This window comes from Bufo bufo, chromosome 3, assembly GCF_905171765.1.
Source record: "Bufo bufo chromosome 3, aBufBuf1.1, whole genome shotgun sequence".
Classification (NCBI taxonomy): Eukaryota; Metazoa; Chordata; class Amphibia; order Anura; family Bufonidae; genus Bufo; species Bufo bufo.
This window is the reverse complement of record NC_053391.1, coordinates 665,762,525-665,787,465: the sequence shown is the minus strand read 5'-3', so window position 1 is coordinate 665,787,465 and position 24,941 is coordinate 665,762,525. Positions and strand designations below refer to the sequence as shown.

Below are 24,941 nucleotides of genomic sequence, written 5' to 3'. Positions count from 1 at the left end.
TTTTTCACCTGTTTTCTCGTGCAACTACAATATGTTGATCATTAACCACCTAGAGACCAGGCGATTTATCCCGCTTCTTTTTTTCTGTAAAAAGAAAAATTCTATTTGGTTATGTTCATTTTTTTATCTTTTTTTTTGGTCATGAATAGAGCTTTATTTTTATGTGATTTTTATTTAAAAAAAATTCTATACTTTTCATACCCAGGGGAAATTTTTTATTTTTTTTTAAAGGAGTAAATAGTCTTTTTTTCACCTTTGCTTCATCTTTTCTTGTTGACAGCACAACGTACAACTCTAAAATGTTTTTTTTTCTTCCAAGTTATGTTCCCTTTCTGTTGATATAAGAGATGTATTCATTAGGGTTGCTGGGGACGGGGATAGAAGCGGTGTGTGGATGGAATTTTTTTTAATTTTTTTATTTTGCTTTACTGCAGAGCGGTTCTCAGCTCATGCAGGTGTGTATTGCGCAGTGGGTAAGGCAGGGACGGCAAAAACTATACCTGTCTTCTCTACGGGGAGTCCTCTCATTGACAGTGTTCTACCTGCTCCCACAGCTGCACGCCAAGGATCTCTGCAAGGACTTTTAGAAACGTCAAAGATCAATACCTGCTATATATACTCAACGTGCAGTCAGCAAACGGTTAAAGGGGTTGTCCAGTTTAGAGAAAAATAATGTCATATACCCTATTACCCTATATAACCTAGGGAATTCAAAGCAAATAGGGATGGGCGTCCTCTGTTCAGGATTCTCCTTTCTTTGTCACAGTGTAGAGCGGTTACAAAGAGTGTCTCTCGTTCTGGAGGACCTGTTCTGTCCTGCATCCCACAGATTACCCATTGATGTGGAAGGCTGTTGTGTAATGCTTCATTTCTCCTGGAGAGACGCTGCAGGTTTCCCTCCCAAATTACAGCAGATCCCTGGGGGGTCCTTACAGGGGGTACACTGATCTCAGCTTATTGTCAGGGGGCCAGTATGGATTGTCCAAAACAAACTACCTCATAGGACATGTTCACGCGGTGGATTTTCCACTCTGTGTTGGTGTGTATTGTATTCCGCCATCAGTTGTTAATCAGTGTGAACGCGCAATGCTGTTTTTATGATTAGGGTTCATCCGCTGTCTGATACGCAGCTGACAAACTACAATTGTGCAGCAGAAATCCAAGGGTCAGCATCATAGTGCTTACAAACTGCACCCATTAACCCACTCAGTGTCGTAATTGTACATGAAAGGGATGCTGCAGGCTGAAGAGCTGGGACCACACCATCGATGTCATGTAATGTTACAGTACCGCACTCACTGACGTAATTGTACATCAGAGCAAGAAGGGGAACCTTGCTCTCACTGACAGGGTCAGAGATAACTTCAATTCCGACAGTTTAACCCATCAGATGCCATGGTCAGTAGCGACCGCGGCATCTTAACTCCTTCTGTCATCCAATCAGCTTCTGTGAGTGCAATATGCAGGGTGTTGAGTAGATGTCATGGCAGCCAGGGGCCTTCTGAATGTCCCCAGACCTAAAGTGTCCTGGCTCCTATTACACCCTGCCCTGAACTCTGGTAGAATGTAATAGACTGTCAGTAAATATCCCTATACCGTCTAAAACGAGAGTCCGATTTTTTTTTTCTTTCCCCTTTTCCAAAAAGCACCATTCTTGTTTATGGGCTAAGTCTGGTCCCTATTCAAGTGAAGGGGTTAAAGGGTTATTCCTGCATCAGAATTGGTAGGGAGCCCTCACTGATCAGCAGTTTGAAGGGGCCACGGTGCATGTGTTTATCCTCATGCAGTCTACGTAGTAGCAGTGCACGAGCAATGCAGCCCCCACAATCTATCGTCGGAGGTGCCCAGAGTGGGATCACCCACCGACCTGATAGGGGAAGGTTTATCCGGAGGATAGGCCATCAGTATACTGAACCCAGAATACCCCTTTAAAGAGGTCCCATTAAAACAACTTATCCCCTATGCCATAGGATCAGCACAGGTCCAACCGCTGGGGCTTCTGGCAATTACTAGGGGGCTCATGCTCCTTGTTTGAATGGATCGTCAGACGTGATCGATTGAACTCTATGGGACTGACGGAAGTAGCTGAATACAAGCGCTCGGCTATCTTCAGCAAGCCCATGGCGTCAAAGAAAGCTGTGGACACACATGACCGCCGCTACGTTGAAATAAGGGAGCAGAGCAGGGGTGGATTGGCCATAGACCTTACAGGGAAATTTCCTGGTGGGCCAATGCCCTGGGGGCTGCCCAAACCCCCCTCTCTGCTGCTGACTGGGTACATAATGAGCTATCAGTGGTAATTAACTCTGTGAGAATCAGGAACTCATGTACCCGGCCAGCGACATACCCTCCTGAATTCAACTATGTCCCACATCTCACAACCTAAGCACCCTGATCCATATCTTAATCAGAGACAACTGGAAAAGGAGAAGAGAAAATGGCCTCTATTGATGGCCAACTCAGAAGGACAGTGTCACGGTAGGTGAGGGAAGGGAAGAAAACCAAATACAACAACAATAACAAAAACACCAGGCTAGGCCCCAAAGCTAGGGAAGAGGGAAAGGTCACCACCTGACAATCCCTGAGACTTTCCCTGACTGCTGACAGCATGAGCAACTCCTAAAGGCTGAAGTGCTCATGCGCTGGAACCTAAGCCCTGCTGACACTGAGACAAACCCTCAGCTAGGGAGCTGGAGATAAGACAACCGGTTCCTTGCTCTTGTGAAGAAACCAGCGTCTCCCTGAGGCCTAGCCAGAACACACAACGAAAGGGAAGGAAGGAGGACTTAGCTTTAGACGGACGGGGAGCAGGAGATCCACCAAACACTAGCTGAGAACTCCAGGAGCAAATATAAACCGCAAAAGCTGTAGTGAGAGGCTGGCATAAATAGAACCACTAAATAGCTAATGAGCAGAACCTGTGGGGAGGTGGGATCCTGCCCAAAATTACGCCAAGGAAAAAGAGAAATATCTGTCAGATAGACTAACGTGCAGCAAGTCTATCAGATCTTCTCAGGCCTCTCACAGGGCAGGCCGTGACAGACAGCTTTTGGGGCAATATATATCGTGCGGCACTTTGCTATGTGGTATTTTGCACTATGGTATTGCAGACCCTCCTACTTTTATTGCCCCGCCTCCTGTCAATTTAGACCCTCCTACAAAATGGGGCCACGTTTAGATATTTTTTTCCATGGCCACTTTAGGTTCCCAATTCGCCCCTGGAGCAGAGGACCCCATTATCATGACCCTAGAGGTTCGCACCCCTCTCCAGCAAAAAAATTATCTCCTATCCTATTAGGGTTGCTACCTTTCACAACTAAAAATACCGGCCAAGTTTAGCCACACCCCAAAAGGAGTGTGGTTGTGGGGGTGTGGGTTAGCACAGAGTGTTAAGCCGCTATGTCATAATATAGCTCCCAGTAATAATAATGCACCCATTAGTGCCCCCAAGTAATAGTAATGCCTGCAATAGTGCCCCCCAATAATATTAATGCCCCCCAGAATTAATAATGCCCCCATTAGTGCGCCCCAGAATTAATTGTGCGCCGTTATTAGAGCCCCCAGTATTAGTAATGCACCCACTTGTGCTCCCCAGTAATAGTAATGCCCCCATTAGTGGCCCCCAGAATTAATAATGCCCCCATTAGTGGCCCCCAGAATTAATAATGCCCTCATTAGCTCCCCTCAGAATTAATAATGCCCCCATCAGCGCCCCCCCCCCCCCCCCCCCCCCAGAATTAATAATGCCCCCAGTAATAGTAATGCCCCTGTCTGTGCTCATTAGTAACAGCCCATGTAGGAAAATACCGGCAATTATTATTGCCCGTAGAAAATAATTACCGGCACTGGCAGGGGCACTAAAATACCGTCTTGGCCGGTGAGTTATCGGCTGAGTGGCAACCCTATATCTTATAGGATAGGGGATAAGTTGTCTTAATGGGACAACCCCTTTAAACTCTAATACCAGGCACAGAATATAGACAACAGTGGCGCTGTTTCTGGAAAAAAGTAGAACCCTTTTTTCTAATCCAGAACAACCCCTTTAAGGACAATAAAGAAAATCTTCAAAATGCTATATCCTCCATGCTAATATGGCAGCTTTGGCTCCAGATTTCACCTTTTTCATAAATCTCCCCTCGCTCTGTGATTTGTTGTTGTTTGTAGAATGGCCTCAGCAACCAATCACAGCGCAGATTTCATTTTTCAAGAGCAGAATATGAAATGAAATCTGCTCAGTGATTGGTTGCTAAGGACATTCTACTAAGACAGAAAACAAAACACAGTCTGTTGCCCCTTGCAACCAATCACAGCGCAGCTTTCATTTTTCAACAGCAGAGTATGAAATAAAAGATACGCTGTGATTGGTTGCTAGGGGCAACATAGACATTTTCAGACCTCCAAATAAAGACCGGGGAAAATCCACTTCACAGTTCCATTTATAAAATGTATACGTCTATACAGTGCATGATATTTACAAGGGCTCACGTTTCAACACCACATTTTTGAGCATCGCTCATCCATCGACTCTGACATACTGACAACTTAAACACAGACGGTAAACAGGCTCCATACAGTGCATAAAAACACAACATAACCGTACACGTGGACCTTGTCGTTACCAGCGCGTGCTGTAACAGGTCGCCGAAGAGTGCGCCTTCTCTTCGAGGTAAAGGAATCTCCACTGACTGGTTGTGTCACTGATGAGACACTGGAAACAATGGGGTGTACTGGTTGATCTAGTATGCACTTGGTTGCGGACTCCAATCTATCAGATGGAAATGTCCTTCAAACTGCGGAGCGTGCTCAGTAGTGCCGCATCCAGTGCGTACTTATCCGTTACCATGGTGACATACTGCGCCCCCCCCTACCCCTGGTCACTGGTAAACATGGACTGGACAACAGTCTCTCTAGTGGCTTGAGGTAGGTGGTCCATGCCGAGGTCGCTCAGGCTGAGATGATACGTAGCTCAATCTCTTCTGCTGTAAGTAACAGAGAATGAAGGAGATATTAGAGTTTATGGATCAGGAAGATCAGATTATACAACACATACACTGTTATACGCCTGTAAGTCAACAGAGCCAGGGTTGCCACCTTTCCCAACAAAAAATACCGGCCAAGTTAAGCCACACTCCAAAAGGGGTGTTGTTGTAGGGGCGTGACTTAACACGCTATGTCATAATGTGGCTCCCAGTAATATTAATGCCTCCATTAGTGCCCCCCAGAATTGATAATGCCCCCAGTAATAGTATTGCCTTCATTAGTGCCCCCCAGAATTAATAATGCCCACATTAGTACCCCCCAATAATATCAATGCCCCCATTAGTGCCCCCCAGTATTCATAATGCCCCCATTAGTGTCCCCAGTAATAGCAATGCCTCCTTTAGAGCCCCCCCAGAATTAATAATGTCCCCCATTAGTGCCCCCCAATAATAGTAATGGCCCGATTAGTGCCCCCCAGAATTAATAATGCCCCATTAGCGCCCCCAGTAATAGTAATAGTAATGCGCCCATTAGTGCCCCCCAAAATTAATAATGCCCACTTTTCTGCTTGTGCAAAAAATAATAATTTAAAAACACCTCATCCATTTGATCATGCCGCAGTGTACACTTGATGCTCACTGGAAGCTTAGGACAAGACCTGCGAGACGTCATCACGCTGGAGCGCAGGTTCTGTCGAGTGTTCACTGCGGCACGAGCAAATGGAGGAGGTGAGATACTTTTTTTTTGGGGGGGGGGGGAGAAGTTAAAGGCTGTACTAATGAGCGCTACACAAATGAACAGTCCATATAGGAAAATACCGGCCACGGCAGAGGAACTAAATTACCGTCTTTGCCGATGAGTTACCGGCGGAGTGGCAACCCTAAACAGAGCTCTAGTTTGGACCCCAAGAGCTGACTGTTCTCTATGGTGTCCAATCCACAGAGTAGATAATAATTCCCTTCTTACAGCCAGGGACGGACTGGCTGTAGACCCCACAGGGAAATATCCTGGTGGACTGATGCCCAGGGGGCTGCCCAAGCCCTCCGCACAGTTGCTGGTCGGGTACATAACGATCTCATGCTCTCAGCATTAATTAATGCAGGGAGCATCAGGTACTTATGCCTCTGGCCAGCGGCCGCAGGTGCCCTCCTGAATTAAATTTTATCAATATCCTCAGTATGGTGATAGGGCAGTATATTATGCTGCACTGTGGTATTTGGTTCTGCAGGGGCGGTACTTTGTGCTGCACTATGGTATTGCTGGCCCCGCCTATTTCTGTTGGCCCCTGCCTACTTGTAGCTTGTGTTGGCCCTGCCTACTTGTGTACATTTCTGTCAATTTGGACTTGCCTACAACTTGGGGCCATTTTTATGTTTTGTTTTTTTAACGGGCCCACCTTAAGTTTCCAGCCTGCCCCTGCTTAAAGCCATAATCCCACCGCTCTATTCTGTAAGGAGCCGTAAAAAGGGCGTGGGGTCTGATTTCATTTATGGGATCTGGTCAGGTGACTGATTTAATTTCGGTGGCCTGGTTTGGGGTCTGCATGGTATTTTATGTCAGACATGTAGGGGGACCCTATCTATACTTAACAGTTTTATATGGGGCACTATCAGTATTCTGTGCTCCGTATGGTGCTATAAAGAGATCCCAATGTACACTCACCTAAAGAATTATTAGGAACACCTGTTCTATTTCTCATTAATGCAATTATCTAGTCAACCAATCACATGGCAGTTGCTTCAATGCATTTAGGGGGGTGGTCCTGGTCAAGACAATCTCCTGAACTCCAAACTGAATGTCAGAATGGGAAAGAAAGGTGATTTAAGCAATTTTGAGCGTGGCATGGTTGTTGGTGCCAGACGGGCCGGTTTGAGTATTTCACAATCTGCTCAGTTATTGGGATTTTCACGCACAACCATTTCTAGGGTTTACAAAGAATGGTGTGAAAAGGGAAAAACATCCAGTATGCGGCAGTCCTGTGGGCAAAAATGCCATGTGGATGCTAGAGGTCAGAGGAGAATGGGCCGACTGATTCAAGCTGATAGAAGAGCAACGTTGACTGAAATAACCACTCGTTACAACCGAGGTATGCAGCAAAGAATTTGTGAAGCCACAACACGCACAACCTTGAGGCGAATGGGCTACAACAGCAGAAGACCCCACCGGGTACCACTCATCTCCACTACAAATAGGAAAAAGAGGCTACAATTTGCACGAGCTCACCAAAATTGGACTGTTGAAGACTGGAAAAATGTTGCCTGGTCTGATGAGTCTCGATTTATGTTGAGAAATTCAAATGGTAGAGTCCGAATTTGGCGTAAACAGAATGAGAACATGTATCCATCCTCTGATGGCTACTTCCAGCAGGACAATGCACCATGTCACAAAGCTCGAATCATTTCAAATTGGTTTATTGAACATGACAATGAGTTCACTGTACTAAAATGGCCCCCACAGTCACCAGATCTCAACCCAATAGAGCATCTTTGGGATGTGGTGGAACGGGAGCTTCGTGCCCTGGATGTGCATCCCTCAAATCTCCATCAACTGCAAGATGCTATCCTATCAATATGGGCCAACATTTCTAAAGAATGCTATCAGCACCTTGTTGAATCAATGCCACGTAGAATTAAGGCAGTTCTGAAGGCAAAAGGGGGTCCAACACCGTTTTAGTATGGTGTTCCTAATAGTTCTTTAGGTGAGTGTATATATCACTATTATTATGGAGCTCTATCTGTATGGTGCTATTTACCGTAGGGTTCTTTACGTGTATGGTGCTATTTACTGTGAGCTACAGGCTTTTATAGCAGTACAGTGCGGTGATACTCTGTATACCGCCTGTGTAGTATTAGGCCACTTATTGTATGGTAGTAATTTTCTTACTTCGGTACTGATTTTTACATATTAACAACAGTATAGTGGTATTTTTCGGTCACTGTGTGGTGGTTTTATTTAGTCACGGTAAGGAAGGGCGGTAGGGGTTGTGGGGAGTTTATTATCCAGTCACTGTCTGGTGGTAATATTCAGTCACTGTCCAGTGGTATTATTTAGGCACGGTTTGGTAGTATTTTTTCATCACTAGGGCAGCGTGAACTGTAAATGCCCCCCTGCCAACAGACTATGTTACAGCGGCACAAAGAGTCACTATAACGAAGTGCATGTGAATAGATTTGGTTGGGGCTATTCTGAAAGGCATTATCTCAGTGGTCTGAAACCTTTAACCCCTATACAGGGATCCAGACTTCACTGCAGAGAAACCACCAGGCCACTACCTCTTGGAGTAGTGTGAATTCAAGTGACGGCTGATCCACAGGTAGGGCAGGCAGTGTACGTGCAATCCAATAAACAGTGTGAGGTTAAGGTGGGCAACTCAGGGTCAGAATGGAGATCAGGGTCAGGTCAGGCCAGGCACCGTAGGGTCAAATCCAGAAGTTAGGCAGTAGCCAATACATAGGACGGTAAAACAAGCTAACTGCACACCTTTGCAAGACGATACCATACTTCAACCTATTGCTCAGGCACCTTCCCACAGGGGAAGGTGCCTAAAGTAGCTCATGGTAAGATTAGGGTGCATGTACTGGCCCTTGGACAGCCAGAGAGAGCATGAGCATGCCCCCCTTTTGGGCAAGAAGCAGGCCTCAGCTTGCTTGGGAGGACGTTGTAACTTTGGGAGATGTACTCCGTAATGTAGTTACCTCTCCGATGCTGCTTTTTCCTCTGGGCAATGTTAATACATTTGTTGCAGATCCACATCAGGCAGACCAACACGGCGGATCCTGTGGCGAGAAATGCAATGAACACAGCCACAAAGTAGAACTCTTCATAGCGGATTTCTGAAACAAGAAAGAGTCATGAAGAAAATGGCAGCAATTCGACCTTAACATAAGAAAACGCCAAGAGAGGAGGAGAGAGGTTCTACCATGAACATTGAGGATAATTGTGCTCTGCTTGGTACTTCCAAAGTCATCACTCACTGTGATCATATAGAAACCAGTGTCTCTCACTTCCACGTTCTGCAGCTGTATGGAGCCATTCTCAAACCTGTGAACCCGTCCTGTGTAACTGGCAGAGATATTAACGTAAGAGTTCACCTTCCACTCAATGATACACTGCGACTTCCAGCTTGACATGTATTGCCATTGTATCCACGGGGTTCCGTTACTTCTGTACTCAACAGACAGGAGGACATTTTGGGTCACTGTTGCGTTTATGATAGGGTCCGAGACCAGGAGTCTGATTCCTTTAGCTGGAAAAAAGAGAAAGAAAAACCTCCATGAAGTGATATTATTTGCAGATTCTCTCTAGTTTACACATTTTCCTGACGGATCTGGTCTGAAAGTCATGAAGGATCTGATCTGACACATTCATGATGGACTAAACATGGATCAGTGAGACCACACTCTATGGGTCCATCATTCATGTCTTTCATGCACAAGGAAGAAAGGTTCTCTTTGACTCTTCGAACTGGGACTGTGAGGGTTGGAGGACTCTGAGTGACCAAAAAAGGAAACCCCATGAGGTCTACTATGGCTGCCAGCTACTTCCTGTCCCAGAAACTGAAGACAAGAGTCTTGATCATAAAGTGTTAAGTATATAAGGGAAATAACACATGCAATTACTCCAGAGATGTAAAGGGTAGGCTCATAGGAAGCTGTCCTGAGTGGAAGAGTCCCCACTAGGATGTCCATATGCCTAACAGGGCATATGGAAAGGTGTTGTCTTTATAAGATAACTCCCTTAAAAGGGTCGTCTCACCTGGAACATTGGTAACATGTCGCTAGGATATGCCACCAATATCAACCTCTGGGACTGGCACCTCTCTCTAAAACAAAGTTTCCAAAGAAAACGAGAGTGCACCGTGCATGCGCAGCCACCGCTCCATTCACTTCTATGGAGCTCCCATCTGAGGGGCCAGTTGTGGCCCCTCCTCGCCGATCAGATATTGATAACCTATCCTGAGTATAGAACATCAATAGTGAAGGAACTGACAACCCCTTTGACAACATCAGCATAGAATTTGGATGTTCTCCCCATACTCTGGGCTCTTTCACTGTTGAATTTGTCTTACTTTATTTTTTTTTACTGCTAAAAAATACAATAAAGCCACATGTATTTTTTAATGTCACATGCTTTTTTTTTTGCTTTTTTTTGTGTTTTAGTTTAATTTCTTCACACGTGTAAAATGCATTTTTTTCTGGTGTTTTTTTTTCCCCCTCATAAAAACGGTTATGGAAAAATGCAAGAACAAAACCCATTGATCCAGGGAGTTATTCTGATTGCCTGACTGGAGTCGGGAAGAATTCTTTTCCTGCTAAAATGATGAAAATTGTCTTCTACCTCATTAAGGTTTGTTTACTTTGCCCTCCCCTGGATCAACTTTGCAGGATAACAGGTTGAACTGGATGGACGGATGTCTTTTTTTTTAGCCTTACAAATTATGTTACCATGTTACCTGCTAAAATAAAAAAAATAAAAAAAATAAAAAAAACACCCTGGACAAAATAAATTACAATATGAAAAAAACACATTGGTGTCCTGCTTTTCAAAATTCCCTTTGACTTTCACTTAACATCTAGAGATGGTGTTTGTGCTTCAAAACAGCAGCAGCAGCAAAAAAAAAAAAAAAAAAACACGCATCAAAAGACAGCAAAAACACCATAATAAACCTATGTGTAAACCCAACCCCAGGGATAATAGGGACCAAAGTAAGGGATGACACTCTGTGCACAGCGCTGTGGAAGATGTTAGCGCTATATAAATGACTACAATAAATAAAAGGAGATGTGTTCTTCAGTATTCTCAGCTATACACATGTTTTACCAATTTGTATTTTAAAAAAATGTCAGTCCCTGATTTTTATTTTTTTTACATTTTACCAGCTATCCCTGATCTGGCATTTTGCATCGGTTCATGCTGTACTATAATTCTCTTCTTTCTATAGTGCTGTATGATCTGTATCGTCTGCAGGCGCTCAGGTTAATGCACTTTGATCAAAGCCGCTTCACTAATAATGTTCTAAAGACTTCCTGAAATATCCTTAACCATTGTTTGAAATGCTAGATAATCATATCAGCTTAGCTGGTGATTGGTTTCTTTATGACTCTTGTGATGTACAGCACTGGAGCATCTTTTCTTTGAAGGCTGCAATGAGACGATAGCAGTATGAGCAATTCCCTTATAGGATGTTATCATTGTCGGAATCCTTCCATTTACGAGCATAAATTCAAGAGGCTTCAGGGAGGCTCCTAATCCTGTGGGCACATTAGGATAAAGACGAAATCGTACCGTAGGTTCTTAATGGGGTTGGCCACCTTTTGTTTTTTTTTTGGTCACCCCACCACCACCCCTCCTAGACAGACCTTCAGAGGAAAGCATACTTTATCTCCTCCCTGCCTCTGGGTCCCGGCTCCTTCGCTCCCCGGGCTTGGCTACCTTGCTCCGATCCCCTGCTGTCAGCATCTGCAATCGTTGGCTGCAGCAGTGACCTGCTCCCTATGCATAAAGTAAATTGGCCGCGTGACGTAAAGGGATCAGGTCACCCATGCGGCCAGTGATCGGCTGCAGCGATATCAAAGAAGAACTTGACAGGGGAGACCCAAAGGAGGCAGCCGAGACCGGGAAGCGGGTTAATATGCTTCCCTTTGAAAGTCTGCAAAGAGCGGTGGCCAACCCCCCAAAAAAAAGAAAAATGTGATCAATCCCTTTAAGGTAGGTAATCAAATCAGGGAATGATGACATCAGCAGAGGATGAGTGTGCTGATCTTGTTGTAGGCAGTGACCTGCTCCACCAAAGCATGCAATAGTGGGTCCAGTTTCTAACACAAAATCAAGGCCCAGAAGGTTAAACTCATGAAGATGGTTCACCTTCATCACTTTTTTTTTGTTATTTGACAGCCCATTGACAACTTGTCTTGTATGTGGACAAATTGGTCTTCAGAATCATTTCTTTCAATGAGCTCAATTGGAAGGTCACAGCCGGTTTCACATACACATATTATGGCAAGAGCATGGAGGGTAGTTGTAGGTTGTAGACCTTCCTGAAGAGGTGAGTTTTCAGGTTGCTTTTGAAGGTTTCAGAGGTGGAGAAAAGTCAGATCAGTTAGGCCTGTTAGGGTAACAAGTTCTAGAATAGTGGGGGGGGTGCATGGAGTGTGAAAAACAGACTAGAGGAGAGCAAAGAAGGAGGTCTTCTAAGATCGGAGATTACATGTGGGGATGTATTGTGAGATTAGGTCAGAGATGTATGGAGGGAACAGACTTGCATGTCGTCGTGAATATTTTGTACTGAATTCTCTGGGCAATTGGTATCTAGTAGATAGACTGGCAGAGGGAAGGCGCAGAGGAAATGAGGGAAGAGATAGATTAAAGCTGGGTCTACATAGTTTTACATAGGACCTTTCTGAGACAGCAAGTCTCAGAAAGGTCCTATGACCAAAAAGATCTGGGCGACTTGTCTACAACTTACACGTTGCACGAGTATTTTAGCGCTATGAACTCACTGTAAAAACACTTAAAAATAATTAGATCTGATGTCTCAATACAACATCACAATCTTCATGTGGCTCAACACATGTTTCCTTGTAACCAAACTGAGTGTAGATTGGAGGGATGCAAGAGTGTTAGATGGGAGGCCAAAGAAAAGGATGTTGCAGTAGTCTAGGCGGGAGATGATGAGGGCATATTATGAACACAATGCCGGAACCCCTGCAGTTCTATTGAAGCAAACCTAGATCACTGTAGATCTCCATGGTGATCTTTGCGCAAGATCTTTAGTTAAATCATGGAGGTTCTGGGTGTTGCAGCCAAAGTATGGAAAATGAAAAATACTCATATTGACCCCCAGTGAAACCGATGCAAAGTATCAAACCTTCTCTCAGTGCACCAGAATGGACTTTGCTTTGTGATCTTGCCCTCTTATTGTGTACCATATAGTGCCCAAATAAATAATAGTACCCTATAAATAAAGTAGGAAAGGTAGTTGCCTATGGCGCATCCACTTTTCCATATGTTATAGGATTGGGTATGCAAGATCCAGGTGACCAAAAGGTCCATTGGGCGGAGTCAAGCATCAGAGGCAATTGCAGTCCTCATATGAATATAGATAGAGGTAGATGACCTACTGTAGGTCTCTGAACATGATGTACAGTTTTCTGCCTAATCGTAAGTACAAATGAGATGAATAAAGCGGGGGAACCCCATTCTTTCTGGAAATTGTTTTATTTATGAATCTACAATCAATAATTGATGCAGACGCTTCCTGCCAGGAGAAAATAAGAATGCATTATTGAGTGGAGATAGTCCAATTCTGCTAAGTGCAAGGCACACTGTTGTCAGCTCAGTACAATGTATTTATTATTTTTTTATATAGCACATATCCTGCAGCGCTTTGACATTGTCATCACTTGATTGGCCCTAGACCTTACAGGGAAATTTCCTGGTGGGCCGATGCCCATGGGGCTGCCTGGGCCCTCCACACAGCCGGCCAGTGGAAGTTTTTGGGGATGTATTTTGCACTGCTGGCAGTATTTTGTGATCCACTGTGGTATTTGGCTCTGTTGGAGTTGTATAATGTGCAACAATATGGTATTGCTGGCCCTGTCTTCCATCAATTTGGACCCGACTACAAAACAGGGGCACTTTTAGTATTTTTTTTCAGGACCACTTTAAGTTCCCAGTCCTCCTCTGCATCAGTGGAGCTTGCAAGTTCCAGGAAACCCACACAGACACAGGGAGAACATACAAACTCCATGCAGATGTTGTCCTTGGTCAGATTCAAACCTAGGACCTCAGCGCTGCGAGGCACTAGTGCTGACCACTAAGCCACCAAGCAGCCAAGTGAATGATTATGCAAAAAAACCTCAGAAAGTGAATATGGGTCATTGACGTCCTTAATTCGGGACTTAAAAAGTCTTTGCATCCAATTCTTAAAAGGGTTATCCTACCTTCTCCCCACTGCTGGGACCTGGCTCCTTTGCTCCTTGGCCTCGGCTGCCTCACTTCGATCCCCCTCTGTCAAATTCTGCTTTGACACCGCTGCAGCCAATCACTGGCCGCAGCAGTGACCTTCCCCCCCTTGCATCAGGTGACCAAATAACATGATGCAGGGAGAGCAGGTCACCACTACAACCAGAGATTGGTTGCAGCAGTGTCAAAGAAGATGTTGACAGCGAGGGACCCGAGCAAGCAGCTGAGGTCGGGGAGCACAGGAGCCGGAACCCAGCATCAGGAAGCAAGTTTCCCTTTGCAGGTCTTCCAGGAAGAAGAGGGGTGCGCTAACCCCGACCACCACCACAAATGGTGACCAACCTCTTTAAAGGGTAGACGTGTCCTCCTGCTAGGACTCTTTGGGGATATCTGGCAGCAAGTGTTCAAGCTTTATACAGTTTGCTCAGCTCTTTTCAGAAATCCCATGGCAATGAATGGAGAACATGGCACATGTATGGTGTGCCCTTCTTCACTTCGGGGCCCCGTTCTTTAGATAGGAGCAGGTCTCAGAGGTGGGACCTGCACCTGACATTGATGGCATATCCTAGCGATATGCTAGCAATGTCCCAGATAGGCCATCCCCTTTAAGAAAAAGTTGCATTTTACCACCTTTTTTACTGCATTATTTTTGCATGCTGCTATGTATGAATGCACCATTAGACTGTAATAAAAGACTTTCTGGCTTGTAAAAGCCCAGCGTTCACTCTAGTTTAATATTATACAATGAGTCACTTATTAAGACTCATCATGTAGTTACCAATTTCCATGTCTCATAAAACAATATCTGGGAGGTTTACAGTACTAGTATGTCAAGGAGAACAGACCTCTGATCTACCTCAATGTAAAATCTAACAATATATGGGTTATTGTCCAGGACTGGTCCGCCAGACTACCGGAGGATCCTCCAGTGAATAAGAAGCCCCAAATATCTAAATAAAAAGCCCCAAATATCCATCTGAAGATAACCCCATTTGGAGGTGACTTTAAGGGCCTATCGCTTATCTCGAGGGTCTGTTTCTAATAAGATGACTTATAAATAACCTATTAGACCTTATTGATGCTATAACCCGCATGGACAGGCACCGGTTTTGCATGTATGGTGGGCTCAAGGACACCCAGTCCATCAATCAGAACTGTTACTGGGGGCACATGGTCACATTGTCTGAAAATGATTTGAATCTTTTTTATATAAAGCCACCAGGAGTGTAGCTATAGCTTATACAGGGGGAACAGTTAAAGGTGCCTAAGGGGTCCCAGAGACCCCTCTGCTATATAAGTATTATAAAAGGTCCATGATGGGTAAAGGCGGGTCAACCCATATTTTGCATTGGAGCCCAGAGGATCTACAAAGTCCACAGAGCCTTTGAAGCAGCACACGGAATCCCTATGGCTCCGTACTAGACGTGTCACTACATGGTGCCTGCATACAGAAGCAAAACTTCTAGCAGAGAAGGCCTACGTAATATGCCATCTGACAGGGCATAACAGAATCTGAAAGGCACAACCAGAGGCACACAGATATATGGTAAGGGCCTGTAGACTTCTACTGGTGCCATAGGACAGTTCTTAGCTTATATGGAGCCATAACCCACATCTAGAACTGTCATCATATTTCCTAAAATTTGTGGATATCCAGTAGCTGTTCCTACATTTAATTTCTTCTTTTTTTTGTGGGCACAACAACTTTAATTCTGTTACTTTTTCATCTAAAGTTTTAGGTTATTTCAGTACATTTTTTCCTACATAGATATAGGAGAAATCAATATATACTGTATATTTTAAAAAAAGTTTAAGTATTGGGAAAATTTTAGAAAAAAATTCCCTTATTTTTAGAAAATTATAAAAATTATATTATAGAAATCAATTGGGAAATAACTATACTATAGGAATGGATTTTTTTTATTTGTTTACATCTTCCAAATTATTATGAAAAGGATATTTTTCATTTCAACTTCTCAGGGGCTGAGCTGCGCCTAGGCTATGGGACTGATGAAAGTGCCCAGGGCAAGAGGGGGCCCAGTCTTAGTTGGGATTATCTCCTCTTCTACTGGAGGTGAAAACTTGGTCAGGACTCTACCCTCATTGAGAAGGGTTTAGGCAGAAACCCTTGTGTTCTGTGTGGGGGTCCTGTTTGATCCTTGCTATGGGGCCCTTACTTCTTTATGTACGCCACTGCTGATGACCTATCCAGAGGACAGGTCATCAGTTAAAATATCTCAGAAAACCCCTTTAATAATATCTATAAGATTATTATTTCTTGTAAACATATAGAAAGAATGTCGGAAACTGCTGTGTAAAGGCCCTTTTTTCATGGGCTGAGAATTATTGGGGCAATTTTTGGAAACGACTATTGCCCAGTGTAAAGCTAACACCAATTACCCAAGAAACGAGCAAACATTTGTTCATTCTTTGGGTGATTACATCTTTCATGTGGCTCATCAAATCATTTGATGTGCCACATGTCCTCTGTAAACCAGGATCTTCTGCCGGCAAACAATGAATCAGTATGGGGAGAAACTATCACAGCAGAGCTCACTCATTCCCTTAGTGAGAGAATAATTGCTGTGTGTAAATGCAGCCCTACTGTGGCTCAACAATAGGCAATTATCGAGATCGAGCTGTTTGTTCCTGATAATTGCCTGTCAATTGGCCTCTGTAAATGGGCCTTTACCAGTCTCAGACATTGATGGAATATCAAGTTTTCACCTCCAGTAGAAGAGGAGATAATCCCAACTAAGACTGGGCCCCCTCTTGCCCTGGGCCATATAGCAGTCGCATGGTTTGCCGCTATGGTAGTTACGCCCCCTGTTCATCAGTATCTGGTGGGGGTCCCACCACCACCCATCTCTCAAATTGGCCCCCGAAGTGAAGGAAAGTGTACAAGTGCGGCCACAAGTTCCTAAAACAGAGCTGGTGGCTGTGCATGCACGGTGTGAAGGAGAGCGTACAAGTGCAGCCACCGTTGATTCACCGCTATGGGATTTCCGAAAATGGCTGAGCATGCTCGCTCTGCTATTTTCGGAGTTCCCATAGCAGTTAATGGAGCACGGTATGCTCTCCATCACTTCAGGGGCCCCATTCTGGACATAGGAGTGAGTCCCAGAGGTGGGACCCTCACCTTTCTGACATTGATGGCATATCCTAGCGATATGCCATCAATGTCTGAGATGGGAATACTCCTTTAATTTTGCTAAACTTCTGTTTGCCTTGTCTTATACTGATTTTGATTCACGTTGTTTTCCTCTCTGTTCACACTTAAATTTAAACTAATTTCTTCTTATTTCCAGCTATTAGGTAGTAGTAGTAGTAGTAGTAGTAGTAGTAATAATAGTAGTAGTAGTAGTAGTAGTAGTAGTAGTAGTAGAGGCAGGAGCAGTTGAAGCTTAAAGGGGCTGTCCAGTACTTTATATTGATGACCTATCCTAGTCCAGACTGATTTGAAGCTAAGACAGTGAGAGAAAAGGAAACAGAAAGTGGCCCTGGGGGAAGGAATTAACCAGCCAGCTTGAGAGACAGTGCCTTACACCAGCCTCTTAGGAAGCGATTGAGACTGCATTGGAGTGTACCAGTCATTTAGAGGAGATGCGTGCTAAAAAGTCTGTGGAGATAACCTGTATACAGGTTCTAGACTCCATAGCACCTTACCCGGAAGAATAGGAACCTTGGCATACTTTGGAGACAGATTGGCCACCTATTAGGAAGCTATGCCCCACCAATGGTGCAGCTTTTTGAAGGGAATAGAGATAGAGAGAAATACAGAGGGAGGGAGGGACTACACCCCCGTGACTGAATAGAGAAAGTATAGTTACTGGATGAGAGGAAACTACTAGGCCCGTCTACCACCTTTGCAAACTATGGAAATTGCAAGATCTGCCGATCCATGCATAATCTGAACTGTGACTAGAGCATAGAGTATGTATATGTACACTTTGCCACCATTATAGTCCATAATGAGTTGTTCATTTATTAAACCGGCCTCCTCATTGGAGTTGCGGTGTGGGAAAAAAGTGACATATTATGTCCCCGGCTTGTCCCTGCCTTGAACCCCACAATGCTTTCTAACACCAAGGGCACCCCACCTAACACCAGGCAGACCTCGAAACCAGGGTGTGCCCCGAGGGAACAAGGGAGCACTGGGGAGGACCTAAGCCACCGTAATGACAATAACCCTCATCCTCACTGCCACCACTCCCGTCCTGTCGCCTGCTGATTGGCACTGCATATCACACCCCATAGTCATGTTCAGGAAATCGAATAACAAATCTACAAACAGAAAATAAAAACATAAAAAAAAGAGAGAAACAAGTATATGTGTCGCTGTCTGGATTTAACTGGCAGAAAAATTTTTATAGGTGGCACCTTCCCAGGGTTTGTCCCATGAAAAAGATTCTACAGTTTTTAAACCAGCCCCTGGATCTGAATACTTTTGTAATTGCATGTAATTAAAAATTTTGTATAGCCACTGAGTTATTCAATAAAATATATATGTGTAATGCCACCTGCTGTTTTTTTTTTTTTCTTATTTCTTTGACCTGCTCACTGAGATGGCCGCACATGCTCAGTTTCATTTTTCAACTGCCTCCTGAGCTGTGATAGGGAGAGATGAGACACGCCCCCCTGAGCTGCAGCAGAAAGGACACTCCCCTTGAGTCAGCTGTAAAGGCACTCGCACTTGATTTTTGATGCAGAGTTTAATTTTAGTCACATATTAAAGGGTTTCTACCACCTCGTTTGGACATATTTAGCTGTCAGACACTAGCGATCCGCTAGTGTCTGCTCTACCAAACAATGCTATTATAATAGCTTTTTGTGCAGCCGTTTCCATAAAAAACGAACTTTTATCGATATGCTAATGAGCCTCTAGGTGCTATGCGGGCGTCTTTTCAGAACCTAGAGGCTCGGTCTACCTTCACAAAATGCCGCCCAGCGCGTCCCTCCAGCCCTCCCATCTCCTCCGGAATGCGATCCTCCCTTTGAGTCAGCGGACGAATTCTCGCGCATGCGCCGTGCGCGTCTGTCTTCGGCGCAGGCGCAGTTAATGTCTGACCGCTTTCTGCACAGACATCTCCACTGCGCCTGTTCCTCGGAGCACTATGACGTCATCTGCGCAGGCGCAGTGGAGATGTATGTTCCCTTTAAATAACAAACAAAATGCAAAGGAAAAATCATATCCTCAGATTGAGGAATTCCAGAGACCTCCCATGTTATGTTTGAAAAGGGCTGACAATATTAGAGATATGATAGTCAGGGCCGACGTTGGCAGTAACAAGCGAGAATTGAGACAGAGTGTGTTATCCTCTCCCAGACAGGGCCCATTTCCAGGCCTGAATTGTGTTAACTGCTCAACTGTGATCAGGGGGACTCATTTTTCTCACCCACATTCTGGGGAGAGAATTCCCATAAGAGGTGTATTCACGTGTGATAGCAGATTTGTTATCTATATCCCGAAATGTCCGTGTGGACTACTATACGTGGGTGAAACCTCTATGAGAATTAAAGACAGGCTGAGCAAACACAAGTCCACTATCAGAAAGGGTAACTTATTGCTCCCCGTACCATATCATACAATAGCACAACTACGCTATCAGGTGATTGAAAGTGTGAAAGTGTTCTATTACCCCGCTGTGGTGGTGATCGAAATATATTACTCTTGAAAAAGGAAGCGTATTGGACCCATCGTTTGCAAACAATGGAGCCAAGAGGCTTGAACCGTGAATACAATATAAGCAGTTTGATCTGATAATTAAAATCCTTTTTTTCCTTTTCAGCGGAACTAATCATGGGACTTTTTCCACTATAATGCATGGAGACTCACGGGGCTTCCCTATCCACTAATGTATTTCTCCAGGGGGAAGAGGCAGTGATGTGACGTCAGTTCCTTTGCATTTTGTTTGTTATTTAAGACGTGTTATGAGGATCCTTGTACATAGTCTGATGAAAGCACGTTTGAGCGCTGAAACGCGTCACTATGAATTAATATGTGACTAAAATTAAACTCTGCATCAAAAATCAAGCGCGAGTGCCGGTCCCTCCTTTACAGCTGACTCAAGGGGAGTGTCCTTTCTGCTGCAGCTCAGGGGGGCGTGTCTCATCTCTCCCTATCACAGCTCAGGAGGCAGTTGAAAAATGAAACTGAGCATGTGCGGCCATCTCAGTGAGCAGGTCAAAGAAATAAGAAAAAAAAACAAACAGCAGGTGGCGTTACACATATATATTTTATTAAATAACTCACTGGCTATACTAAATATCAAGCGCGAGTGCCGGTCCCTCCTTTACAGCTGTATCACTGGGATGCCCGCCCGCTGGCACGTGCACCGCCGAACTACAAGGAGCAGTGCCGACCATCTAATCTTGTATAGTACATTCCCCTTGAGTCGTCAGCTTGATCAAAATCTAGCAGAGCAATGAATGTGGAGATCTCTGGATCCATGTGAGGTCCAGGGCTGGTTCTAGCTTTGTTAGAAAGAGGTTGTCATGTCCTGTATGATGTCTGATTGAAATTTTTTACATTAGTCATGGGATAACCCCTTTAAGTTAGATCTAGACTATGATGTTACATTTGCGGTATATACCATAAATCGGAGAGACATTCCAAGAACTATTTTTTATTTTTTTGCTTTGGATGTAAATGGAGAAGAAACCTTCAAAATAAGTACAAAATGAGAATATGAACAAACTGATGAAACTTTTAATTTTGAATCAAACGACAACACGTCAGCCATACGATAGATCATCAGTTCATACACCGTAGGTTCTTCCTGTTATCGTACTGGTACTATTACTGTAAAGCAAACACCTAGCCCATCCCTGCCTTATCTGGAGGTGTAGCCGCAGTATAGTATGAGAAAGCTGTGTGGGGTGTGGACACTTTCCTGGTGAAAGTAATTTCCCACTTTATCCACCCTGGTAGATACACACAAGGTGATCACAGAGACAGCAGAGCAGTTTATTGCAGGATTTAATATGTACATGCAGTTATACACAGACTGATACCAGAGTGGTAGCTTTTACCTTTACTATACTAATGTATGGACCTTGTTTGCTTTGTTTTCACTGCATAGTTTTTTGCCTTTAGAATTTCTTGCACTGCAAGGCTTTAAGGGGTTTTCCAGAATCTACATATTAATGGCCTATCCTCAATATAGGTCATCAATATCATATTGGTGGGGGTCTAACTCTTGGGACCCCCCCGCCGATCAGATGTATAAAGAGGCCGCGGCCACGTTCAGTCATATGGCCTAGATGCAGCTAAGTCCTATTTAAGTGAATGTAGCGCCGCTGCAATACCAAGCACAGCCACTATGCAATAGAGGGCGCTGTGCTTGGTGAGCTGCGAGGAAGCTGCAGCGCTCCAATGAGCCCCGCTCCTACCTCAAACAGCTGATCAGCAGGGGTGTTGGGGGTCAGATCCCAGCCGATCTCATATTGATGATCCATCCTGAGGATAGGTTGAGCCTGGTGAACCTCTTTAACAACATTTTTTGTTAAACATATCAGCAAATTACAGTGTAACCAGGCTCATCATTGGGGAGGTGCTACACATTGACTACTTTACATGTAATTAAAATCAGATTTTTCTTTAAAAAATTTTTTGTTTTTCGGGTTTTTGTCACTTTCTATAATTTTTGGCTTTCCACATAAAAAATATCTAAAAGAATTGCAGTTGTCATTCTAGTCACTTGTCAAAATAGGCTGATGTTTCCTGTTTTTTTCCCCTGTTTTATTTGTGAGCTTTGCTGTGTAGACTTAGACAGAATAAGCAGAGTGATTTCATTATCATTAAGCCTCATGCAGACGTCCGTGGAACATGGTCCATGAGATACCGGAACGGCATTGCAGGAGCGCACGGTGTCATAGCAATCAATGACGCCTCTCGCTCCTGCAATGCCAGTCTGGTATCTCACGGACCGTCTGCATGAGGCTTTAGTGGGGGCGGGCAAGTTAATGGCAGCACTAAAGCAGGGGATGATGGCATGAAAGTACTATACACACACTATATGCACAGATAAAGTTATAAAGCTTTGTATGCAGCTCCTATATCACCCCGTGGTCTCAGGGGAAGGGGCTGGACATTTTTATTTTCTGGGGGTGTAATAATCTATGACATTCCTCTGCAGCTGGTTGGTTTTGTCTAGGGAACAATCATTAGGAGAAATAAAATGGCAGCTGTCCTATTAATACACAAAAACCTGTCCTAATCACACAGCCCTCCCCTGCATAATGGAAACGGGACGGATCTGTTTTGCAGCCCATAGACTTCTATTATGACGGAATGAATAACGGAATGCCTCTAAAGGCATTCCGTCATAGAATCGCATTATGGTCCATGGTAACGGAATCCATAATACAATTCTGCTTTTACCACCAAACGAAGCGTGAACGAATTCCAAAATATGAAATTCGCTCATCTCTAATTATAACTAAAGAAAGATATTTGGGAATATATTTATAATAAAGTAATATTTTAAGTATTTTCATTTTCTTAATTCCCGGAGAAGAACCCCTTTAATGATTGCGCCCTAGAATTTTTTTTGTCATTCTAACTAATGAAAGGTATTTAGGAATATATTTATCATGAAGTAATTAAATATTTTTATTTTCTTAATTTTTAATATCCCTTTTGTAAGCAGCAGTTTGGCCTCATGCACACAACTGTATTTTCGGTCCACGTCCGATCCCCTATTTTTGTGGGTTGCACACAGACCCAGTCATTTCTATGGGTCCGCAAAACAAAATTGGACAGCATGCGGATGTCCTCCATGTGCTGTGTGGCCGGGCCGCAAATGATAGAACCTATTCGTGTCCGTTTTGCAGACTTAAACAATAGGCCTTTTTTTTTTTTTAAAAAGTGGGTACCCAGAAAATTTCAGGATGCACACGGATCGCCTCCGTATTATGCAGATACATGATTTGCAGACTGCATAAACGAATATGGTCGTGTGCAGGAGGCCTTATCAAGAGAAAAAGCTCTGTGCGGTCACTCATGAACGCCCACTGCAGGAGACATGTATTATTATACGCCACCATTTAAAATTAATGAGCAACCATGTAACAAAATCATATTTTGTATTCCTTCTTTTTCTATTATAAACATTTCTTATGTGGCCATACCCACGGACAAGCCCTTTAAATTGCAAGCCCAGCTCAGCACTTCTATGCTCTAGATGTATATTCATCCATATGCATGAACGGGCTGATGCATTATGTTGATACAATCTGTAGATATTTTATGGCTGGTATTATCAATTAACCTAAGAAGAGCCGCCTATCGTCCATGAAAATCTCGCTACCTGCCGTTTACAGGATGAGAATATGACCCCCCAATGACGCGTTCTGCAGCCCTGTGCATGCAACCTGTTAGAGGAAGAGCTGCGTCCATTAGAGAGCTGGCGACGGATTCCCTGAGATGATACTTCCACAGCATCAGATCTCCATGCTGAGTTTACACAGTGACAAACGTATGGGCAGAAAATGAATTACAGAGACGTCGGTCTGAGCTCAGCTTTGATATGTTCCCCATTTTTTCCAATTTACACGCCGCATTGTAGGGGTCTAATCGCTAAACCGCCACTAGGGTTCAATTATAGCAATTCATTTTGTGCATAAACTCAAATACTAATAATGCCTTAAAGGGGGCAAGCCCATGAGGGGGAAGGGGGGGGGGGGTCATTGATTAGAAATATATTGCATTAGTAGTGTAAACATTAGGATCTGCGCCGTGTAGCAGAGCTGAATTTGTAAGTAGCAAAATATCAATCTCAGCCCTGCTACGCCTGACAGACTCGACTCTGCTACGTCTCTAGTGCAATATTAATGGCAGAGCGTTTGCAGAGATAGGCAACATGTGGCCTTCCTGTTGCTGCAGCGCTACGGGGAAACGCTGGCACTTGTGGTTCCACAGTGGCCGCAGAGCAGTCCCTAGCCGTCTCCGTGCTGATCGCCGACACTTACTTTGCTGGAGCTGATGAATGAGACATAACGCGACGAACACGACAGATGCTCTGACTGGGCTCCAGCCTTTGAGATTCTTCATGGGAGAGACGGCGAGGGCACATGTCAGGTCCCTTTCATGATGATGAGGACGGGTGGTGTCATTCCGTCTTCATAGATGGAGGCGAGGAGAAGAGTGGAGCCCTCGGCGGTGTGCACAGCACCTGCACTATGCACATCACCTTACTCCTCGCTGCTCCTTATATCTGAGGCTGCCGTCGCTCAGACTCTGGTTAAACCAGTTTTCCTAGGCACGTCCTTTAAAAGAGACAGACACAGCGAAGGCAGCCAGCCTGCTCCCAGCACATGCCCAGTTATTGATTTATGGTCCTGCTGGCTGCACTACAAAGACATCCGAGCCGAGGGAAGGCCGTCATGGCTGCAAGTGCATGCATCCCTCCACCGCCAGCCTCAGACACACCGGGGGTTAATCCTCTCCCAAGTATTAGATTTGAAAATGAAGGACGGATATGTGCAATGTGTGCGGCACAACCATTTGTGCACTTGTCTTTTTTCAGATACAAGAGTAACTCCATGACAGTATCAGCCACAGTACCCCCACAATGCAAAATGCTTTCGCAGCACTCCTTTAACATAGCTTGTAATAGTTCCCCCCATAACACAGCCTACCAAAGTGCCTCCATAGCAAAGCTCATCATAACACAGCTACTGCCTGATTCTTAAAGCCTGCCAGAGTGCCCCTATAACAGCAGACATGCAATCAGAGTACCTGTCGCATTGTTCCTATAGCACAAACTGCCACAGTACCCCCATAACTCAATGAATTGTTCACGTGCCACAGTGCCCCCATACTACAGCTTATCACAGACTACAACATCTTCTTAGTACAGTGCCCACATAGCACAGCTTATCCCAGTGCCCCCAGAGTACCTATGTAACAGAGCCTACCACAGTGCCCCCATAACACAGTCTGCTAGTGCGGCTATTGCACAACCTGCCACAGTGCCCCAAGACATAATTCATTT

The 24,941-nt window shown here is 44.4% G+C and overlaps 1 protein-coding gene across 1 annotated transcript; it reads right to left on the bottom strand.

The window, feature by feature from the left end:
• Positions 1-4,429: 4,429 nt before the first annotated feature.
• Positions 4,430-24,142, bottom strand: VSTM5 (V-set and transmembrane domain containing 5). Its single transcript, XM_040426330.1, has 4 exons — positions 23,917-24,142; positions 8,900-9,226; positions 8,676-8,813; positions 4,430-4,979 (listed from the first exon to the last, which is right to left on the bottom strand). Exons 1-4 carry the CDS (start codon positions 23,996-23,998, stop codon positions 4,945-4,947), a joined length of 582 nt encoding a protein of 193 aa, XP_040282264.1. The 5' UTR covers positions 23,999-24,142; the 3' UTR covers positions 4,430-4,944.
• Between the last annotated feature and the right edge of the window lie 799 nt (positions 24,143-24,941).